Source organism: Salvelinus fontinalis, chromosome 5 (assembly GCF_029448725.1).
Source record: "Salvelinus fontinalis isolate EN_2023a chromosome 5, ASM2944872v1, whole genome shotgun sequence".
Taxonomy (NCBI): Eukaryota; Metazoa; Chordata; class Actinopteri; order Salmoniformes; family Salmonidae; genus Salvelinus; species Salvelinus fontinalis.
The window spans coordinates 35,096,224-35,114,113 of NC_074669.1; the positions used below are offsets into that span (position 1 = coordinate 35,096,224).

At 46.9% G+C, this 17,890-nt stretch overlaps 1 protein-coding gene across 1 annotated transcript in view; it reads right to left on the reverse strand.

The window, feature by feature from the left end:
* The window catches only part of LOC129855515 (cAMP-specific 3',5'-cyclic phosphodiesterase 4B-like), a 303,941-nt gene that overhangs the window by 204,573 nt on the left and 81,478 nt on the right, over positions 1-17,890 (reverse strand). The window contains exon 3 of the mRNA XM_055923263.1: positions 2,732-2,958. Coding sequence (XP_055779238.1) covers positions 2,732-2,958 — 227 coding nt within the window. The remainder of the gene's footprint in view (positions 1-2,731; positions 2,959-17,890) is intronic.

The window sequence follows — 17,890 nt, forward strand, 5'->3', positions numbered from 1 at the left end:
CCGGTCTATGCACCCAAGGGGCTGTCATATACACACTGTCTATACAGACATACCACACAACGTAGAGGAAACCTATAGATTACAATAAAGCACATCCATTTAACACAAGTAGACTGTATTGATCCTCCCTCTTTCTTGCAGGCAAACACACAGGCACAGACACAGATACACAGGCAGAGGAAATTATGTAAAAATGTACCACCAGCCACTTTAAACAATGCCACCTAATATAATGTTTACATACCCTACATTACACATCTCTTATGTTAATGTATATACTGTACTCTATATCATCTACTGCATCTTGCCATCTTATGTAATACATGGACCACTAGCCACTTTAAACTATGCCACTTTATGTTTACATACCCTACAGTACTCATCTCATAGGTATATACCGTACTCTATACCATCTACTGCACCTTGCCTATGCCGTCTGTACCATCACTCATTCATATATCTTTATGTACATATTCTTTATCCCTTTACACTTGCGTGTATAAGGTAATAGTTGCGGAATTGTTAGGTTAGATTACTTGTTGTTATTACTGCATTGTCGGAACTAGAAGCACAAGCATTTCGCTACACTCGCATTAACATCTGCTAACCATGTGTATGTGATTAATAAATTTGATTTGATTTGATTTGAGACAGGCATACAGACACACACTTAATTTGAGCCAGATCCTGACAGAACAGGTTCTGGCACCTCTCAGTTTTGGACTGTTTCGTTCTGGAACCCATTTGCCAGGATCCGGTACCTCTCATGTCATGATAAATCATTTTTACTGTTTGCAATGTCAACATTCTAATAAAAGCAATCAGGTAAGTTAATTCAAGTTGACTCCTATATAGACCGACGCTAGGACATTGCTGTGGTGAGAGAGAGAAGAGCGTCTGTATCTCTCTGAGATACACTTTCTATGATCTTTCTCCCTCTCTCTGCTCTGATAGACATGAGCCTGCAACTCCAGCGATGCACTTCAACATTTATTTCGTTATAGAATCATAGCCGCCGGAAGGGTGCTGGAGGTGCTGCAGCACCTCTGATGAATTGAAATACATTTGTCAAAGTTAGAATTACTGCTGTCTGTTCAGAATGAAATGAAATATACTGAACAAAAATATAAGCATGGCAATTGCACGCTCCCTTGACATTTGAGACATCTGTGGCATTGTGTTGTGTGACAAAACTGCACATTTTAGAGTGGCCTTTCATTGTCCCCAGCACAAGGTGCACCTGTGTAATGATCCTGCTGTTTAATCAGCTTCTTGATATGTCACACCTGTCAGGTGGATGATCTTGGCAAAGGAGAAAAGCTCACTAACAGGAATGTAAACAAGTTTGTGCACAATTTGAGCGAAATAAGCTTTTTGTGCGTATGGGATCAGGACTTCACATGTTGCGTTTATATTTTTGTTCAGTACAATTCCGAATACTACACCAGGAGAAGGCCTATAATTTAGAGGATCAATAGCTTGTAACAAAAATAGCATACAGTTATGAACGCGGGGCAAATCTGTCAGCAAACAGCATGTAGCCAAAACAGGCCTTTTACTAATTTTCAAATACAATCACGAGAAAACACAAGTTGGAAAACAAATAAATCCTGCTGAAAATAGAAGACCAATCTGTCTACAGGATAACAAGTTAATTAACTTCCAAATAGGCCTATTGACTGAACAGCATTGTTTTACGAGAGAGAGATAAGCTTTTGACACGAGCGCATCGGCCATCGCCAGTGAGTGAGTTGCTCGTCCTTGTCGGAGTCAGCGAAACTCATATTGTACAATATGTGTGTCTCCACACACCTAGGCCCGAGCTATTGACGGATTCAAGACAAGGCCATTTTTATTGATCTCAAGATTCTCCGTTTGTCAGTGTCAAAGCAGCCTGTCATTTCCATCATTTATGAAATATCAAAGAAACGATTCGGCTAAAGTCTCCAGCCATCTAAAATGATGTATAATTGCATGAAATGGGTTTATAAAGGCCACATTCTTCCCAGAAGCTAGACTACAAAAGTAATTCCCCCTTGTGTGTAACATCAGCAAGTGCCTCGACTCTACTGCTCTACGCCCGAACGCAAAAGCGATGATAATACGCGCAACACTTCATTAAGTTCCGGTATCTCAGATCCCCTCAGGTCACCCCTCTATCGGGCTCACTTTTTGTTCCAGCACCTCCCATTTTCAAATTAAGAACTGCACACACGCACACACATATACACACACACACACACACACACACACACCAACCAACTTCCATTAGCACAGCTTGTGCAGCTATTTGAAGTCTAAAGAGCCTCTCCCAGGGACTACAGCGTGAACAAATCTCAGCAGGATCCCATAGAGAATAGTCCATCCAGCCTTCACTTCCGTGGTCTCAATGGGGTTCACACTTCAATAGCTTTCACAGCCGATAGCCCACACTTATGGTAATCCTCTAAGGGCTGGAGACTGGCAGCAAAAGTACAGTAATCATCAGAGGCTCCATCCACTTATTATATAAGTAGATACATAACGTAATTGGGCCAGAAGGAGCCATAATAGGTATTTCAGTGGGTAATTCCAGTGTAAGAAATGGTGATGATGGGAGTCATTATGTGAAATGGTACAGTCAGTCTTTTTGGGGTTCTAATCGATCTATATTATCAGCAGAGGAGTTTAGTCTGGAATATAATGGAGAAAAGTTGAGTGTGTATGTGCCTGCATATGTGTGTGTTCTCACCACTCCGGGTCAACCGGCGTAATGTCGATGCGGGGTGGGATGCAGAAGGGGAGGGAGGTGGGCCGGACGACCCAGTCATCGTCGGGGGTTCGCGACCTCTCGGCCTGTCGCCACGACAACGGGGGCAGCTGCAGGTTCCCGGAGAAACGCCTGCATCCCCGGCGTAGGTCGACGCCCAGCGTGCAGGAATACTCACCGAGAACACAGTCTGGGGGCTTTTTATTGTCCTACAGAGAGAGAGGGAGGTAGAGGAGTGGAGAGAGAGAGATGAGATGAGAGAAAGAGAGAGAGATGGGGTGGAGAGAAAGATGAAGGAGAGAAATAAATAAATAGCTGTATTATAAGAAAAACAAATACTTTTGGTAAATACAAGATGAGCATGGAATGACATCATATTGATGATACTGTCTGTCCTGCACACTCAGGGCTTCTTTCAACCTGACTACTTTGGCCACTAAGTGGCACCAAAGTCATTGTTTTCAATGGCAGCTGATTTCAGCTTATCCAACAGAGAGATGCAGCCTGATGTTATAGGACAGAATTACTCTCTTCTTTTTGAGTTCATGATGGATCAGACCACAGCAGCAGCACCCCCCCCCCCCCCCCCCTCACTTCACCTGCTCCAAAACAACATATTCTCCATCTGGCATGTACCACTGAGTGTGTCTAATGTAGAGATTCCACTGAGTCCCTTAGTCCCTCCAAGTGAATGGCCTCAAAGTTTTTCTCAATTGGCTTGGCAAAATATGGGAAACAACGTTCCATACTCTCAAAACCATTAGCACATCTGATAAGATACATTGCTCAAATCAACATTTATATCGTGTTAGGTTTTGAAAAAATTAAATATACTTATTCATGTCACTGAGGGAGAGAGAGGAATGTATAACATTTACATTCTGTCAGGATATGTTATTGTTAGCCATCAGGGATCCTGTGGGAGGGAAAAAGACAATCTGGCACGAGTCAACATGACAGCCGTGAGTTGGGGAGGAGTGAGCACTTTGGGGCAGAGGTCAGGTCAGATGAAGTGAGGAAGAACTTGGTTGGCGCTTTCATAGTGTCCGTCAATCTCTTCCTCTGATATTTAGAACCTAACAGCTGGCGCTGCGAGCGGGGTTCCTCGCGATTTACAGTCAAACTTGGGATTCCAAATCAGTGAAACAGGCGCCGGCACCAGAAACAAGTTAAGCACAGTTCCTACACCTGTTATCACTCATTCTGACATCTTGGGTAGATGAGAGTCGTAGGCTGAACCAATAATAGGATACAGACCTAGAAACCCTGAGCTTATTCAGTAGTCCCATTGTGTTACGACCGGTCATAGCTTTAAAGAGGGTAAGTCCCGAGCAGGATAGTTCTTGTGGAGGGTAAGTCTCGTAGCTTTAAAGAGGGTAAGTCCCGAGCAGGATAGTTCCTGTGGAGGGTAAGTCTCGTAGCTTTAAAGAGGGTAAGTCCCGAGCTGGATAGTTTCTGTGGAGGGTAAGTCTCGTAGCTTCAAAGAGGTTAAGTCCCGAGCAGGATAGTTCCTGTGGAGGGTAAGTCTCGTAGCTCCAAAGAGGTTAAGTCCCGAGCAGGATAGTTTCTGTGGAGGGTAAGTCTCGTAGCTTTAAGGAGGGTAAGTCCCGAGCAGGATAGTTCCTGTGGAGGGTAAGTCTCGTAGCTTCAAAGAGGTTAAGTCCCGAGCAGGATAGTTTCTGTGGAGGGTGTCTTGGAGGTAAATGGTATGTCCCGAGCAGAATAGTTCCAGTTAGAAGGTAAGTCCTGAACAGGGTGGTCCTGTGGAGGGTAAATCCCTAGCGTAGTGGTTTATCAGCCAGACCTGTAAGGAGGGTGAAAGTCTCAGCTGCAGTGGCCATGAGGCAGCATAGTGTGTGTGTAGATGGATAAAGTGTCATGCTTGTGCACTAGGATAAAAGGTTGCCTATAAATTCTGATGGAGAGCCATATTCAGGGTTAAAAGAAAAGCAATAAGATATTCGAACGCTGTTTGAGTGTATTAGCAGTAGCAATAAAGAGAGGTTGGTTTTATGCCCTGTTGGGGCGGGGAACCATGACAGATTATGTAGAAATAGGAAAACAAGTATGAATCATTTTGGTAATGTGTTGTCAACAACTGTGATATTCGAAGCATAACACTGGAATAAGACATTAGGTCATCCGTATTCTCCAGTAATACATTTGCAGACGCTATAATATTGCTTCTAAAACAAGGTATTACGTGCCGTGACCAATTTAACAGGCACAAATACCATAACTATTCTCCGGGGAAGTGGGTAGCGCTCCCTTGGGAAATAGTTCATAAAAGCTGTGTACTAGAGCCGGGAGTAAAGACGATGTAAACACCCTGGACACCGTCGGGAGAGGTTTCAGAATAATACCTATTGAAATGCGGACAGATGGCCCAGATTCTCCCTGTAAAGCGGGGCTAGAGGGAAAATTAGGCAGCATTTCCCTGCTGACGGAAAATTCCAATCAAATAAAGAACTCAGAGATGCTGTTGTGGTCTGGCACAATGACATCAATGAGAAAGGGCAAGCTCAACATACAAGCGTTTTGATATCGGCATTTAATCAACGGAAGAGTTTAACCGATCAAACCAAAATTAGTAGATGTACTCAGCTGCAAAAAGACTGTGTATGTGAGTACATTGATATAATTTGTTAATACAGTTAATATTGCCACAGTGAAAGTCACTAACAGTGGTTTCAATGGCCAAGGTAAGACGTAGCGAGGAAAAAGACGTAGCGGAAAAAAACATCAAAGAGTAGGGAGATCCCTGTTTAAGATGTGGGGCCGTTGGTCATTGGATGAATGAGTGCAGAGTGGGAATGGAGCCTACTGCATTCAGAGGAAATTCTGCCATGCAAGCGATTGCATCTTTTTCAGAAGAGCAGCAACAAGTCCTCTTGAATGCAGCGGAACAGGAAAATGTTACATAGCAGTGCATGGCCTTGGTTCGATCGATAGTGGTTCATAGAGATTACAGTGTTTATGTGAAGGGAGACGTAGGAGCAAACGTCTCAAACAACTTTTTAATACAGTAGATGCCAGGGATCAAATATCGCAGATTCCTTATGATGAGAAAGTGTCTAAAATTGCCACAGGAAAAAGTATTTTGGGTTGAAGAATCTAAGCGAAATGCCAGGGGGATGGATTCTAAGGTAAGAAATTAAAAATGATATGGCCAAACACTGTTGGCAAACTCAGAAAACCTTGTGGGGTTTTAATCTCATGAGACATTTTATGTTGTTTCATTATGAAATAGACTGAAATGTTATGTTTTTTTGTTATGAAACAGATTTACATTTTGTCGTCTTATTCTGAAATAGATTTATAGAATGGACTGTAACGGCGATCCTCCTCCTCTCCATCTTCGGAAAAGGAGGAGTATTGAGGGAACCAAGGCGCAGCGAAGTTTGAACACATATTTATTAAACAAGACGAAAAACGAACACGAACTAAACATGAAATGATACAAAATAACAAACGACGTAGACTGACCTAAACATGAGAACTTACATAGACACGAAGAACGCACGAAATGGAAACAGACTACATAAACCGAAACAGTCCCGTGTGGTACGAAATAACATACAGACACGGAAGACAATCACCCACAAACAAACAGTGAGAACACCCTACCTAAATATGACTCTTAATTAGAGGAGAACGCAAAACACCTGCCTCTAATTAAGAGCCATACCAGGCAACCACAACCAACATAGAAACAGATAACATAGACTGCCCACCCAAAACACATGCCCTGACCATAAACACATAAAAAACAACATAAAACAGGTCAGGACTGTTACAGAACCCCCCCCTCAAGGTGCGAACGCCGGGCGCACCAGCACAAAGTCCAGGGGAGGGTCTGGGTGGGCAGTTGACCACGGTGGTGGCTCCGGCTCTGGACGCTGTCCCCACACCACCATAGTCACCCAACGCTTCTGTCTACCCCTCCCAATGACCACCCTAAAACTCACATCCCCTAAATAAACGGCCAGCACCAGGAGAAGGGGCAGCACCGGGACAAGGGGCAGCACCGGGACAAGGGGCAGCACCGGGACAAGGGGCAGCACCAGGATAAAGACCAGCACCGGGACAAGGGGCAGCTCCGGGACAAGGGGCAGCACCGGGACAAGGGGCAGCTCCGGGACAAGGGGCAGCACCGGGACAAGGGGCAGCACCGGGACAAGGGGCAGCACCGGGACAAGGGGCAGCACCGGGACAAGGGGCAGCTCCGGGACAAGGGGCAGCACCGGGACAAGGGGCAACACCGGGACAAGGGGCAGGTCCCGGCTGATATACTCTGGCAGATCCTGGCTGAGGGACTCTGGCAGGTCTATGCAGGCTGACGGCTCTCGACGCTCATGGCAGGCTGACGGCTCTCGACGCTCATGGCAGGCTGACGGCTCTCGACGCTCATGGCAGGCTGACGGCTCTCGACGCTCAAGGCGGGCTGACGGCTCTCGACGCTCATGGCGGGCTGACGGCTCTCGACGCTCATGGCGGGCTAACGGCTCTCGACGCTCATGGCGGGCTGACGGCTCTCGACGCTCATGGCTCGCTGGCGGCTCTGGCTGCTCATGGCTCGCTGGCGGCTCTGGCAGCTCATGGCTCGCTGGCGGCTCTGGCAGATCCTGTCTGGTTGGCGGCTCTGGCAGATCCTGTCTGGTTGGCGGCTCTGGCAGATCCTGTCTGGTTGGCGGCTCTGGCAGATCCTGTCTGGTTGGCGGCTCTGGCAGATCCTGTCTGGCGGGCGACTCTGGCAGATCCTGTCTGGCGGGCGGCTCTAGCGGCTCCTGTCTGGCGGGCGGCTCTAGCGGCTCCTGTCTGGCGGACGGCTCTGTAGGCTCATGGCAGACGGGCGGCTTTGCAGGCTCATGACAGACGGGCGGCTTTGCAGGCTCATGGCAGACGGATGGCTCAGACGGCGCTGGGGAGACGGATGGCTCAGATGGCGCTGGGGAGACGGATGACTCAGATGGCGCTGGGGAGACGGATGGCTCAGATGGCGCTGGGGAGACGGATGGCTCTGGCCGGATACGGCGCACTGTAGACCTGGTGCGTGGTGCCGGAACTGGAGGCACCGGGCTAAGGATAAGCACCTTCCTACTAGTGCGGGGAGCAGGGACAGGGCACACTGTATTCTCAAAGCCCACTCTATACCTGATGCGAGGTACCGGCACTGGTGACACCGGGCTGAGGACAAGCACATCAGGATTAGTAGGGGGAGAATATACAGTGTGTTCAGGGCTCTGGAGACGCACAGGAGGCTTTGTGCGTGGTGCCGGAACTGGAGGCACCGAACTGGATACACGCACTACAGAGAGAGTGCGTGGAGGAGGAACTGGGCTCAGGAGACGCACTGATAGCCTAGTGCGTAGTGTAGGCACTGTAGGTACTAGGCTGGGGCGGGGAGGTGGCGCCGGAAATACCGGACCGTGGAGGCGTACTGGCACTCTTGAGCATTGAGCCTGCCCAACCTTACCTGGTTGAATACTCCCGGTTGCCCGACCAGTGCGGGGAGGTGGAATAACCCGCACCGGGCTATGTAGGCGAACCGGGGAAACCATGCGTAAGGCAGGTGCCATGTATGCCGGCCCGAGGAGACGCACTGGAGACCAGACGCGTTGAGCCGGCCTCATGACACCTGGCTCAATACCCAATCTAGCCCTGCCAGTGGGGGGAGGTGGAATAACCCGCACTGGGCTATGCACTCGTACAGGAGACACCGTGCGCTCTACTGCGTAACACGGCGCCTGCCCGTACTCCCGCTCTCCACGGTAAGCCTGGGAAGTGGGCGCAGGTCTCCTACCTGCCCTTGGCCCACTACCTCCTAGCCCCCCCCCAAGAAATTTTTGGGAGTTACTTACGGGCTTTTTGGGCTTCCGTGCCAGACGCGTTCCCTCATAGCTCCGGTTCCTCTCTCCGGTAGCCTCTGCTCTCCTCAGTGCCTCCAGCTGTTCCCATGGGAGGCGATCCCTACCAGCCAGGATCTCCTCCCAAGTGTAGCAACCCTTTCCGTCCAATATATCGTCCCATGTCCATTGCTCCTTCTTTTCCTGTCCCTTACTCCGTTGACTCCGCTGCTTGGCTCTGGTATGGTGGGTGATTCTGTAACGGCGATCCTCCTCCTCTCCATCTTCGGAAAAGGAGGAGTATTGAGGGAACCAAGGCGCAGCGAAGTTTGAACACATATTTATTAAACAAGACGAAAAACGAACACGAACTAAACTTGAAATGATACAAAATAACAAACGACGTAGACTGACCTAAACATGAGAACTTACATAGACACGAAGAACGCACGAAATGGAAACAGACTACATAAACCGAAACAGTCCCGTGTGGTACGAAATAACATACAGACACGGAAGACAATCACCCACAAACAAACAGTGAGAACACCCTACCTAAATATGACTCTTAATTAGAGGAGAACGCAAAACACCTGCCTCTAATTAAGAGCCATACCAGGCAACCACAACCAACATAGAAACAGATAACATAGACTGCCCACCCAAAACACATGCCCTGACCATAAACACATAAAAAACAACATAAAACAGGTCAGGACTGTTACAGAACCCCCCCCTCAAGGTGCGAACGCCGGGCGCACCAGCACAAAGTCCAGGGGAGGGTCTGGGTGGGCAGTTGACCACGGTGGTGGCTCCGGCTCTGGACGCTGTCCCCACACCACCATAGTCACCCAACGCTTCTGTCTACCCCTCCCAATGACCACCCTAAAACTCACATCCCCTAAATAAACGGCCAGCACCAGGAGAAGGGGCAGCACCGGGACAAGGGGCAGCACCGGGACAAGGGGCAGCACCGGGACAAGGGGCAGCACCAGGATAAAGACCAGCACCGGGACAAGGGGCAGCTCCGGGACAAGGGGCAGCACCGGGACAAGGGGCAGCTCCGGGACAAGGGGCAGCACCGGGACAAGGGGCAGCACCGGGACAAGGGGCAGCACCGGGACAAGGGGCAGCACCGGGACAAGGGGCAGCTCCGGGACAAGGGGCAGCACCGGGACAAGGGGCAACACCGGGACAAGGGGCAGGTCCCGGCTGATATACTCTGGCAGATCCTGGCTGAGGGACTCTGGCAGGTCTATGCAGGCTGACGGCTCTCGACGCTCATGGCAGGCTGACGGCTCTCGACGCTCATGGCAGGCTGACGGCTCTCGACGCTCATGGCAGGCTGACGGCTCTCGACGCTCAAGGCGGGCTGACGGCTCTCGACGCTCATGGCGGGCTGACGGCTCTCGACGCTCATGGCGGGCTAACGGCTCTCGACGCTCATGGCGGGCTGACGGCTCTCGACGCTCATGGCTCGCTGGCGGCTCTGGCTGCTCATGGCTCGCTGGCGGCTCTGGCAGCTCATGGCTCGCTGGCGGCTCTGGCAGATCCTGTCTGGTTGGCGGCTCTGGCAGATCCTGTCTGGTTGGCGGCTCTGGCAGATCCTGTCTGGTTGGCGGCTCTGGCAGATCCTGTCTGGCGGGCGACTCTGGCAGATCCTGTCTGGCGGGCGGCTCTAGCGGCTCCTGTCTGGCGGGCGGCTCTAGCGGCTCCTGTCTGGCGGACGGCTCTGTAGGCTCATGGCAGACGGGCGGCTTTGCAGGCTCATGACAGACGGGCGGCTTTGCAGGCTCATGGCAGACGGATGGCTCAGACGGCGCTGGGGAGACGGATGGCTCAGATGGCGCTGGGGAGACGGATGACTCAGATGGCGCTGGGGAGACGGATGGCTCAGATGGCGCTGGGGAGACGGATGGCTCTGGCCGGATACGGCGCACTGTAGACCTGGTGCGTGGTGCCGGAACTGGAGGCACCGGGCTAAGGATAAGCACCTTCCTACTAGTGCGGGGAGCAGGGACAGGGCACACTGTATTCTCAAAGCCCACTCTATACCTGATGCGAGGTACCGGCACTGGTGACACCGGGCTGAGGACAAGCACATCAGGATTAGTAGGGGGAGAATATACAGTGTGTTCAGGGCTCTGGAGACGCACAGGAGGCTTTGTGCGTGGTGCCGGAACTGGAGGCACCGAACTGGATACACGCACTACAGAGAGAGTGCGTGGAGGAGGAACTGGGCTCAGGAGACGCACTGATAGCCTAGTGCGTAGTGTAGGCACTGTAGGTACTAGGCTGGGGCGGGGAGGTGGCGCCGGAAATACCGGACCGTGGAGGCGTACTGGCACTCTTGAGCATTGAGCCTGCCCAACCTTACCTGGTTGAATACTCCCGGTTGCCCGACCAGTGCGGGGAGGTGGAATAACCCGCACCGGGCTATGTAGGCGAACCGGGGAAACCATGCGTAAGGCAGGTGCCATGTATGCCGGCCCGAGGAGACGCACTGGAGACCAGACGCGTTGAGCCGGCCTCATGACACCTGGCTCAATACCCAATCTAGCCCTGCCAGTGGGGGGAGGTGGAATAACCCGCACTGGGCTATGCACTCGTACAGGAGACACCGTGCGCTCTACTGCGTAACACGGCGCCTGCCCGTACTCCCGCTCTCCACGGTAAGCCTGGGAAGTGGGCGCAGGTCTCCTACCTGCCCTTGGCCCACTACCTCCTAGCCCCCCCCCAAGAAATTTTTGGGAGTTACTTACGGGCTTTTTGGGCTTCCGTGCCAGACGCGTTCCCTCATAGCTCCGGTTCCTCTCTCCGGTAGCCTCTGCTCTCCTCAGTGCCTCCAGCTGTTCCCATGGGAGGCGATCCCTACCAGCCAGGATCTCCTCCCAAGTGTAGCAACCCTTTCCGTCCAATATATCGTCCCATGTCCATTGCTCCTTCTTTTCCTGTCCCTTACTCCGTTGACTCCGCTGCTTGGCTCTGGTATGGTGGGTGATTCTGTAACGGCGATCCTCCTCCTCTCCATCTTCGGAAAAGGAGGAGTATTGAGGGAACCAAGGCGCAGCGAAGTTTGAACACATATTTATTAAACAAGACGAAAAACGAACACGAACTAAACTTGAAATGATACAAAATAACAAACGACGTAGACTGACCTAAACATGAGAACTTACATAGACACGAAGAACGCACGAAATGGAAACAGACTACATAAACCGAAACAGTCCCGTGTGGTACGAAATAACATACAGACACGGAAGACAATCACCCACAAACAAACAGTGAGAACACCCTACCTAAATATGACTCTTAATTAGAGGAGAACGCAAAACACCTGCCTCTAATTAAGAGCCATACCAGGCAACCACAACCAACATAGAAACAGATAACATAGACTGCCCACCCAAAACACATGCCCTGACCATAAACACATAAAAAACAACATAAAACAGGTCAGGACTGTTACATGGACAAAAGGGAGGAGGGGTCACGAGGAATTAGCATTGGGGTTACCAAACTTAAAATGAGCTTTACATTTTGTTTTTCATGAACATGAAGGGAATTGTGGTGCAGTGGTTATGTAGAATCATGGGAAAAAGACACCAGTGAATCGTTAGACTCGGTGGCGAGATAATGTCGCCGTGTCTAAGGGTAGTACATGCCAAATAAAGGATACATAAACGATGGTGTGGATTAAAACAAACATTTACTGATTGGAGTGAGGACAGTGGATTTACCATTATCATGTTTGGTTTATAATTAATACTTTTGAATTGCTGAATAAGATGTAGCATAGTTAATGCTAACAAAATGTATACTTTCTTTTACAGAAGAGGAAGGGTTTCATTATCTCTCTTTGGAATGTTTCCCGAGACTGTGGTTTTGGGAAGAGCAGTTAGTGATAGGGTTGCAAAGGGTCGGAAACTTTCCAGGAAATTTCCGGAATTTTAGCAAAAATTTTACATTGGAAGTTAAGCCTGGGAATTTGACTTAAAATCATAAAAAAAGTTAGCTTATAACAGTGAACCTTTTTTTGTGGGATATACATAAGACCATTCTAGGTCGTGTGGCATATTTTGGTTAAACTATCCCTAATTCAATGTAATTACAACCCTCTGCATGCACAATGCATTCTTCCATCACATGTACAGCTGATTCTCAAGATCTTGCACACTAATGCAATGCTATTGAGCCCACACTACTACACTGTCTGAGCCAAGGACTACAAGCTTTCTGTTAAGTTTTGATTACAATACTGGGTGGGGTGAATATATTTTATATGACATATATGATTTTTTTGTTAACTAGTAGATACTAGTCTAAAGCAAAGAGTGTTTAAATAATTTATTAAACATTTCTGCTAGTTAGTTTTTGATCCCATGTGGGTTTTAGCTTGCTTGAGCCTGCTAACTGAGGAGTGTTAATTCACCTGTTTCCATACATGTTTAATTTTAAAACATTTATCTTACAAAGGAGTTGTTAAATCTAACTGCTTAAATATTTATCTGTATATGGAATTGTATTTGTTTAGTTTTTTTTACAAATTTTCTTTGAATCTTTACAGGAAAATGCCACGGGCCCTATCTGATGTGTGGAGACATTTCACTGCAGCTAATGTAGAAGGAAAAGCTGTGTACATTTGCAAATACTGTTCCAAATCATAAGTGAAGAATGTAACAAAGATGCAGAATCATCTGGCCAAGTGCATAAAGTTCCCTCAGCACTCACAACAAGCAACCTCTGACAAAAGTCCCTCTACTTCTATTTGAGGTGAAAATTATGAATCAGACACCTAATCGATAGCAACAGCTCATGGTCCTCCTGGAATCAGAATTTTTTTTGACTCAGTGGAGGAACGTAGTCAGAGAAATGCTGATGAACGTCTTGCTCGAGCTGTGTGTGCAACTAGTTCACCTCTGATGCTCACAGGCAATGTGTATTGGAAGAGATTTCCGAATGTTCTTTGCACAGCATACACCCCTCCAACCAGACATGCTTTATCTACTCATTTGCTGAATGCAGAGTTCAACAGAGTTCAAGTGAAGTTCAAGCACATCATAGAGAAAGCAGACTATTGCAATCATCTCTGATGGGTGGTCGAATGTTTGTGGGAAAGGAATAATTAACTACATCATCTCCACCCCTCAACCAGTAGTCTACAAGAGCACAGACATAAGGGACAACAGACACACCGGTCTACATTGCAGATGAGCTGAAGGCAGTCATCAATGACCTTGGATCACAGAAGTTATTTGCACTGGTGACAGACAATGCTGTGAACATGAAGGCTGCTTGGTCTAAAGTGGAGGAGTCCTACCCTCACATCACACCCATTGGCTGTGCTGCTCATGCATTGAATATGCTCCTCAAGGACATCATGGCACTGATGTCCTTGGATACACTCTACTAGAGAGCCACGGTTAGGTATGTGAAGGGTCATCAAGTTATAGCAGCAATCTACCTCCCAAGCAAAGTGAGAAGAATAAGAGCACCACATTAAAGCTGCCCAGCAACACCCGTTGGGGTGGTGTTGTCATCATGTTTGACAGTGTCCTGGAGGGGAAGGAGTCTCTACAAGAAGTGGCCATATCACAGTCTGCCGATATGGACAGCCCCATCAACAGGATCCTCCTGGATGATGTATTTTGGGAGAGAGCGGTAAGCAGCCTGAAACCTATAGCAGTAGCCATTGCACAGATTGAGGGAGACAATGTCATCCCGTCTGATGTTCAGACTCTGCATGCAGAGGTAAGAGAAGAAATCCGTACTGCCCTGCCCACTTCCCTGTTGCTCCAAGCAAAGGAAACTGCAGTTCTGAAATACATAAAAAGGCGTGAAGACTTCTGCCAGAAACCCATACACGCCGCAGCGTACATGTTGGACCCCAAGTATGCTGGCAAGATCCTGTCTGGTGCAGAGATCAACAAGGCGTATGGTGTCATCACTACCGTGTCTCGCCACCTTGGCCTGGATGAGGGCAAGGTTCTTGGCAGTCTGGCAAAGTACACTTTCAAGCAAGGGCTTTGGGATGTAGATGCAAAATGGCAGTCGTGCTAATATATCTCATCAGCCACTTGGTGGAAGGTACTTTGTGGATCTGAGGATCTTTCCCCAATTGCCTCCATCATCCGCCAAATCTCACCAACATCAGCCACCTCAGAGCGCAACTGGTCCTTGTTTGGGAACACACACACCAAGGCACTCAACAGGCTGACTAATACAAGGGTTGAAAAATTGGTGGCCATCTGGGCAAATTGAGGCTTTTGAGCCTGACAACAAGCCATCCTCAGCAAGGTTGGAAAGTGACAGTGACGATGAGGCCCCCAGAGTCTGATGTTCAAGAGGTGGACATTGAGGAGGTCCAGGGAAAAAGACATGGAAGCCTGAGAGGAAGAAACCAAAGCTTTAGTTTCTAGACTATCATTTTACAGATGTTGAAAACGTTTTTGGGAGATGCGATGGATCATTGGGGATCATTCAATATTCCCTTTCTTTTGTGGTTCAGTGTAATCATCCCATGTGAATAGTCTTAAAACTTCTTCAGGAAGGGTTTATTATTACTTTGGGCACGCCTGACAGACGTGCCCAAAGTAAACTGCCTGTTGCTCAGGCCCTGAATATGGATATGCATATAATTGGTACCATTGGAAAGAAAACACTTTGAAGTTTGTAAAATTATGTAGGAGACTATAACACCATAGATATGGTAGGAGAAAATCCAAAGAAAAACCAACCGGAATTTTTCATTTTTTTGAGAGGCCATGCTCTTCCAATGGAACATATAGGTAAAAAAATGTAATCTAGCTCCCAGTATGCAATTCCTATGGCTTCCACTGGATGTCAGTAGTCTTTGTTCAAGTTTTCAGTATTGTTTCTTCCCAAACAAGAAAGAATAATGAGTTTTGATACAGGGACATAGACTTAGAAATCAGTGTAAGCGCGTGATGAAGAGGACACGCACCTGCTAATATCGTTTTCCTATTGAACATACTTCTTTCCGTATGAAAAATTATAGTTTAATTACATTTTAGGGTATCTGAGGATTAGATAGAAACGTATTTTGACTTGTTTTAACAATTCCTTTCTCTGCATGATGAACGAGTGGATTATTTAAATCGATGGCGCCAACTAAACAGACTTTTTGGGATATAAAGAAGACAAATAAAGACAAAAAAACACTACATGTTGTAGCTGGGCCCCTGTGGATGACAAATCAGAGGAAGATTTTCAAAATGAAAGTGAATATTTAATCGCTATTTGTGAATTTATGAAACCTGTGCCGGTGGAAAAATATTTTGATGTGGGGCGCTGTCCTCAAACAATCGCATGGCATGCTTTCGCTGTAAAGCCTACTAAAAATCGGACATAGCAGTTAGTTTAACAAGAATTTAAACTTTTAACCAATATAAGACACCTGTAAGTACATACATGTTTAGTGTCCATATTTTTTATGATTATTTATTTGAATTGCGCGCCCTCCAGCTTCACCGGAAGTTGTCCCGCTAGCGGGACTCCTAGCCTTAAGAAGTCAATTCGTAAAAAATGTTTTTTCCCTATTGGAAGGATTTAATCATTTGCAATTATTATTTATGATAAGGTAAAAGGTTTATGTTTCTGTCTTCATATTATATGGTAAATATATCCAATGCAAAAAACATCTACATTTAAATGGTGTTAATATTAATGATCATATATTCCCGTTAATTCCCATATTTTCCCGTTAATTCCCATGGAAAGTTTCCACCTCTGAATATTCCCCAAAATGTGCAACCCTAGTTAGTGATATTCGGCAATTTAAAGTATAAAAGTCTCCGGATTAGTCCATAGAAGGTGCTCCCAGATAAGTAATGCCTGTTCACATGTGTGTTTTTGACCTACGGTTTACTGCACACATACTACTGTAGTTATGAATATTTGTTATTGGTGCTAATACCGTAGGATTTATTGTGAGGGGTCTTTCAATTTGCTTTTAAACTGGGTATATGATGGAAATGTTTGAAATGTTTTGAAATGTTTTTTGAAGGACAGTGAAAGATAAGGGAAAGGAAATTCTTAATGGTGTTGAATGGCCTGTGTCTTGACTTTCTGGTGAGGCCTGATCAACCTCATTAGAAATGATCGAGACAGGTGGGATTTAATTATAATATGAATGAGACACCAGTCTCTAGTCTATTTTACCATTACCTTATAGGATACCATTATTTTATTATGGAATTATCAAGAGTTAAAATTCTAAGTTGATTGGTTATTCAAATGTGTTTATTTTTTATTTAACATGCAGTGTTTGTTTTTGAATCACGATGTGAATCATGTGTTCAAAGGGGAAATTACCAGTTCCCTGGGGCCTGGGCCCTTTGGTAAATACTCAAATGTATTTAGTTCAGTCTGCATATAGAAGGGAAAATATATTTTCTCAATAGGGGGTGCTGTTTTCACTTTGTAAAAATTTCGTTCCCAAATTAAACTGCCTCGTACTCAATTCTTGCTCATACAATATGCATATTATTATTACTATTGGATAGAAAACACTATAGTTTCTAAAACCGTTTGAATTATATCTGTGAGTAAAACAGAACTCAAGTTGGAACAAACTTCCTGTGAGGAAGTGAGAAATCTGAAATCAGGCTGTATGTTCTAGGGTCAGTTTATTAATATGCATGTCTTCTATTGGTCGACATGCACTGCATACGCCTTCCCCTAGATGTCAGCAAATAGTGAGCATTGGAATGGAGTTGCTAGGCAGATCTGAGGCCATATAAAGGGTCTGGGAACGTGGGGTGCACTCTTTTCAACATTCGCCATGACGCAAGACAGACCTCAGGATGGCGTTCTGGAAAGCTCCCGTTATAGGCCTTAGATATATCCGGCTCTGATTTTATTCGATATAGGTGTTAAAGACATCCTAATGTAGTTATTTTAAACCGAGTTATATCAGTTTATATCAGTATATTGCGATTTTCGGATATTTCTTTGTGCTGCGTTATAGTGAGTTGGGCACGTCTTCGCCACATGGCTAATGTTTACTGCTAATTCCAAAGTTGAAGGCGACAATCTACAACCGAGCAACGATTCTTCTGGACTAAGGACACCTTGCCCAAGATTCTGATGGAAGCTCATCAAAAAGTAAGAACTATTTAGGATGTTAATTCGATGTTCTGTTGAAAAATGTAAAACTACTATTGCGCCATTAATTTCGGTGCGGTCTTGCTTTAACGCACGCTGTATGTCGTAGTAACGTTAATTTAAAAAATCTAACACAGCGGTTGCATTAAGAACTAATGTATCTTTC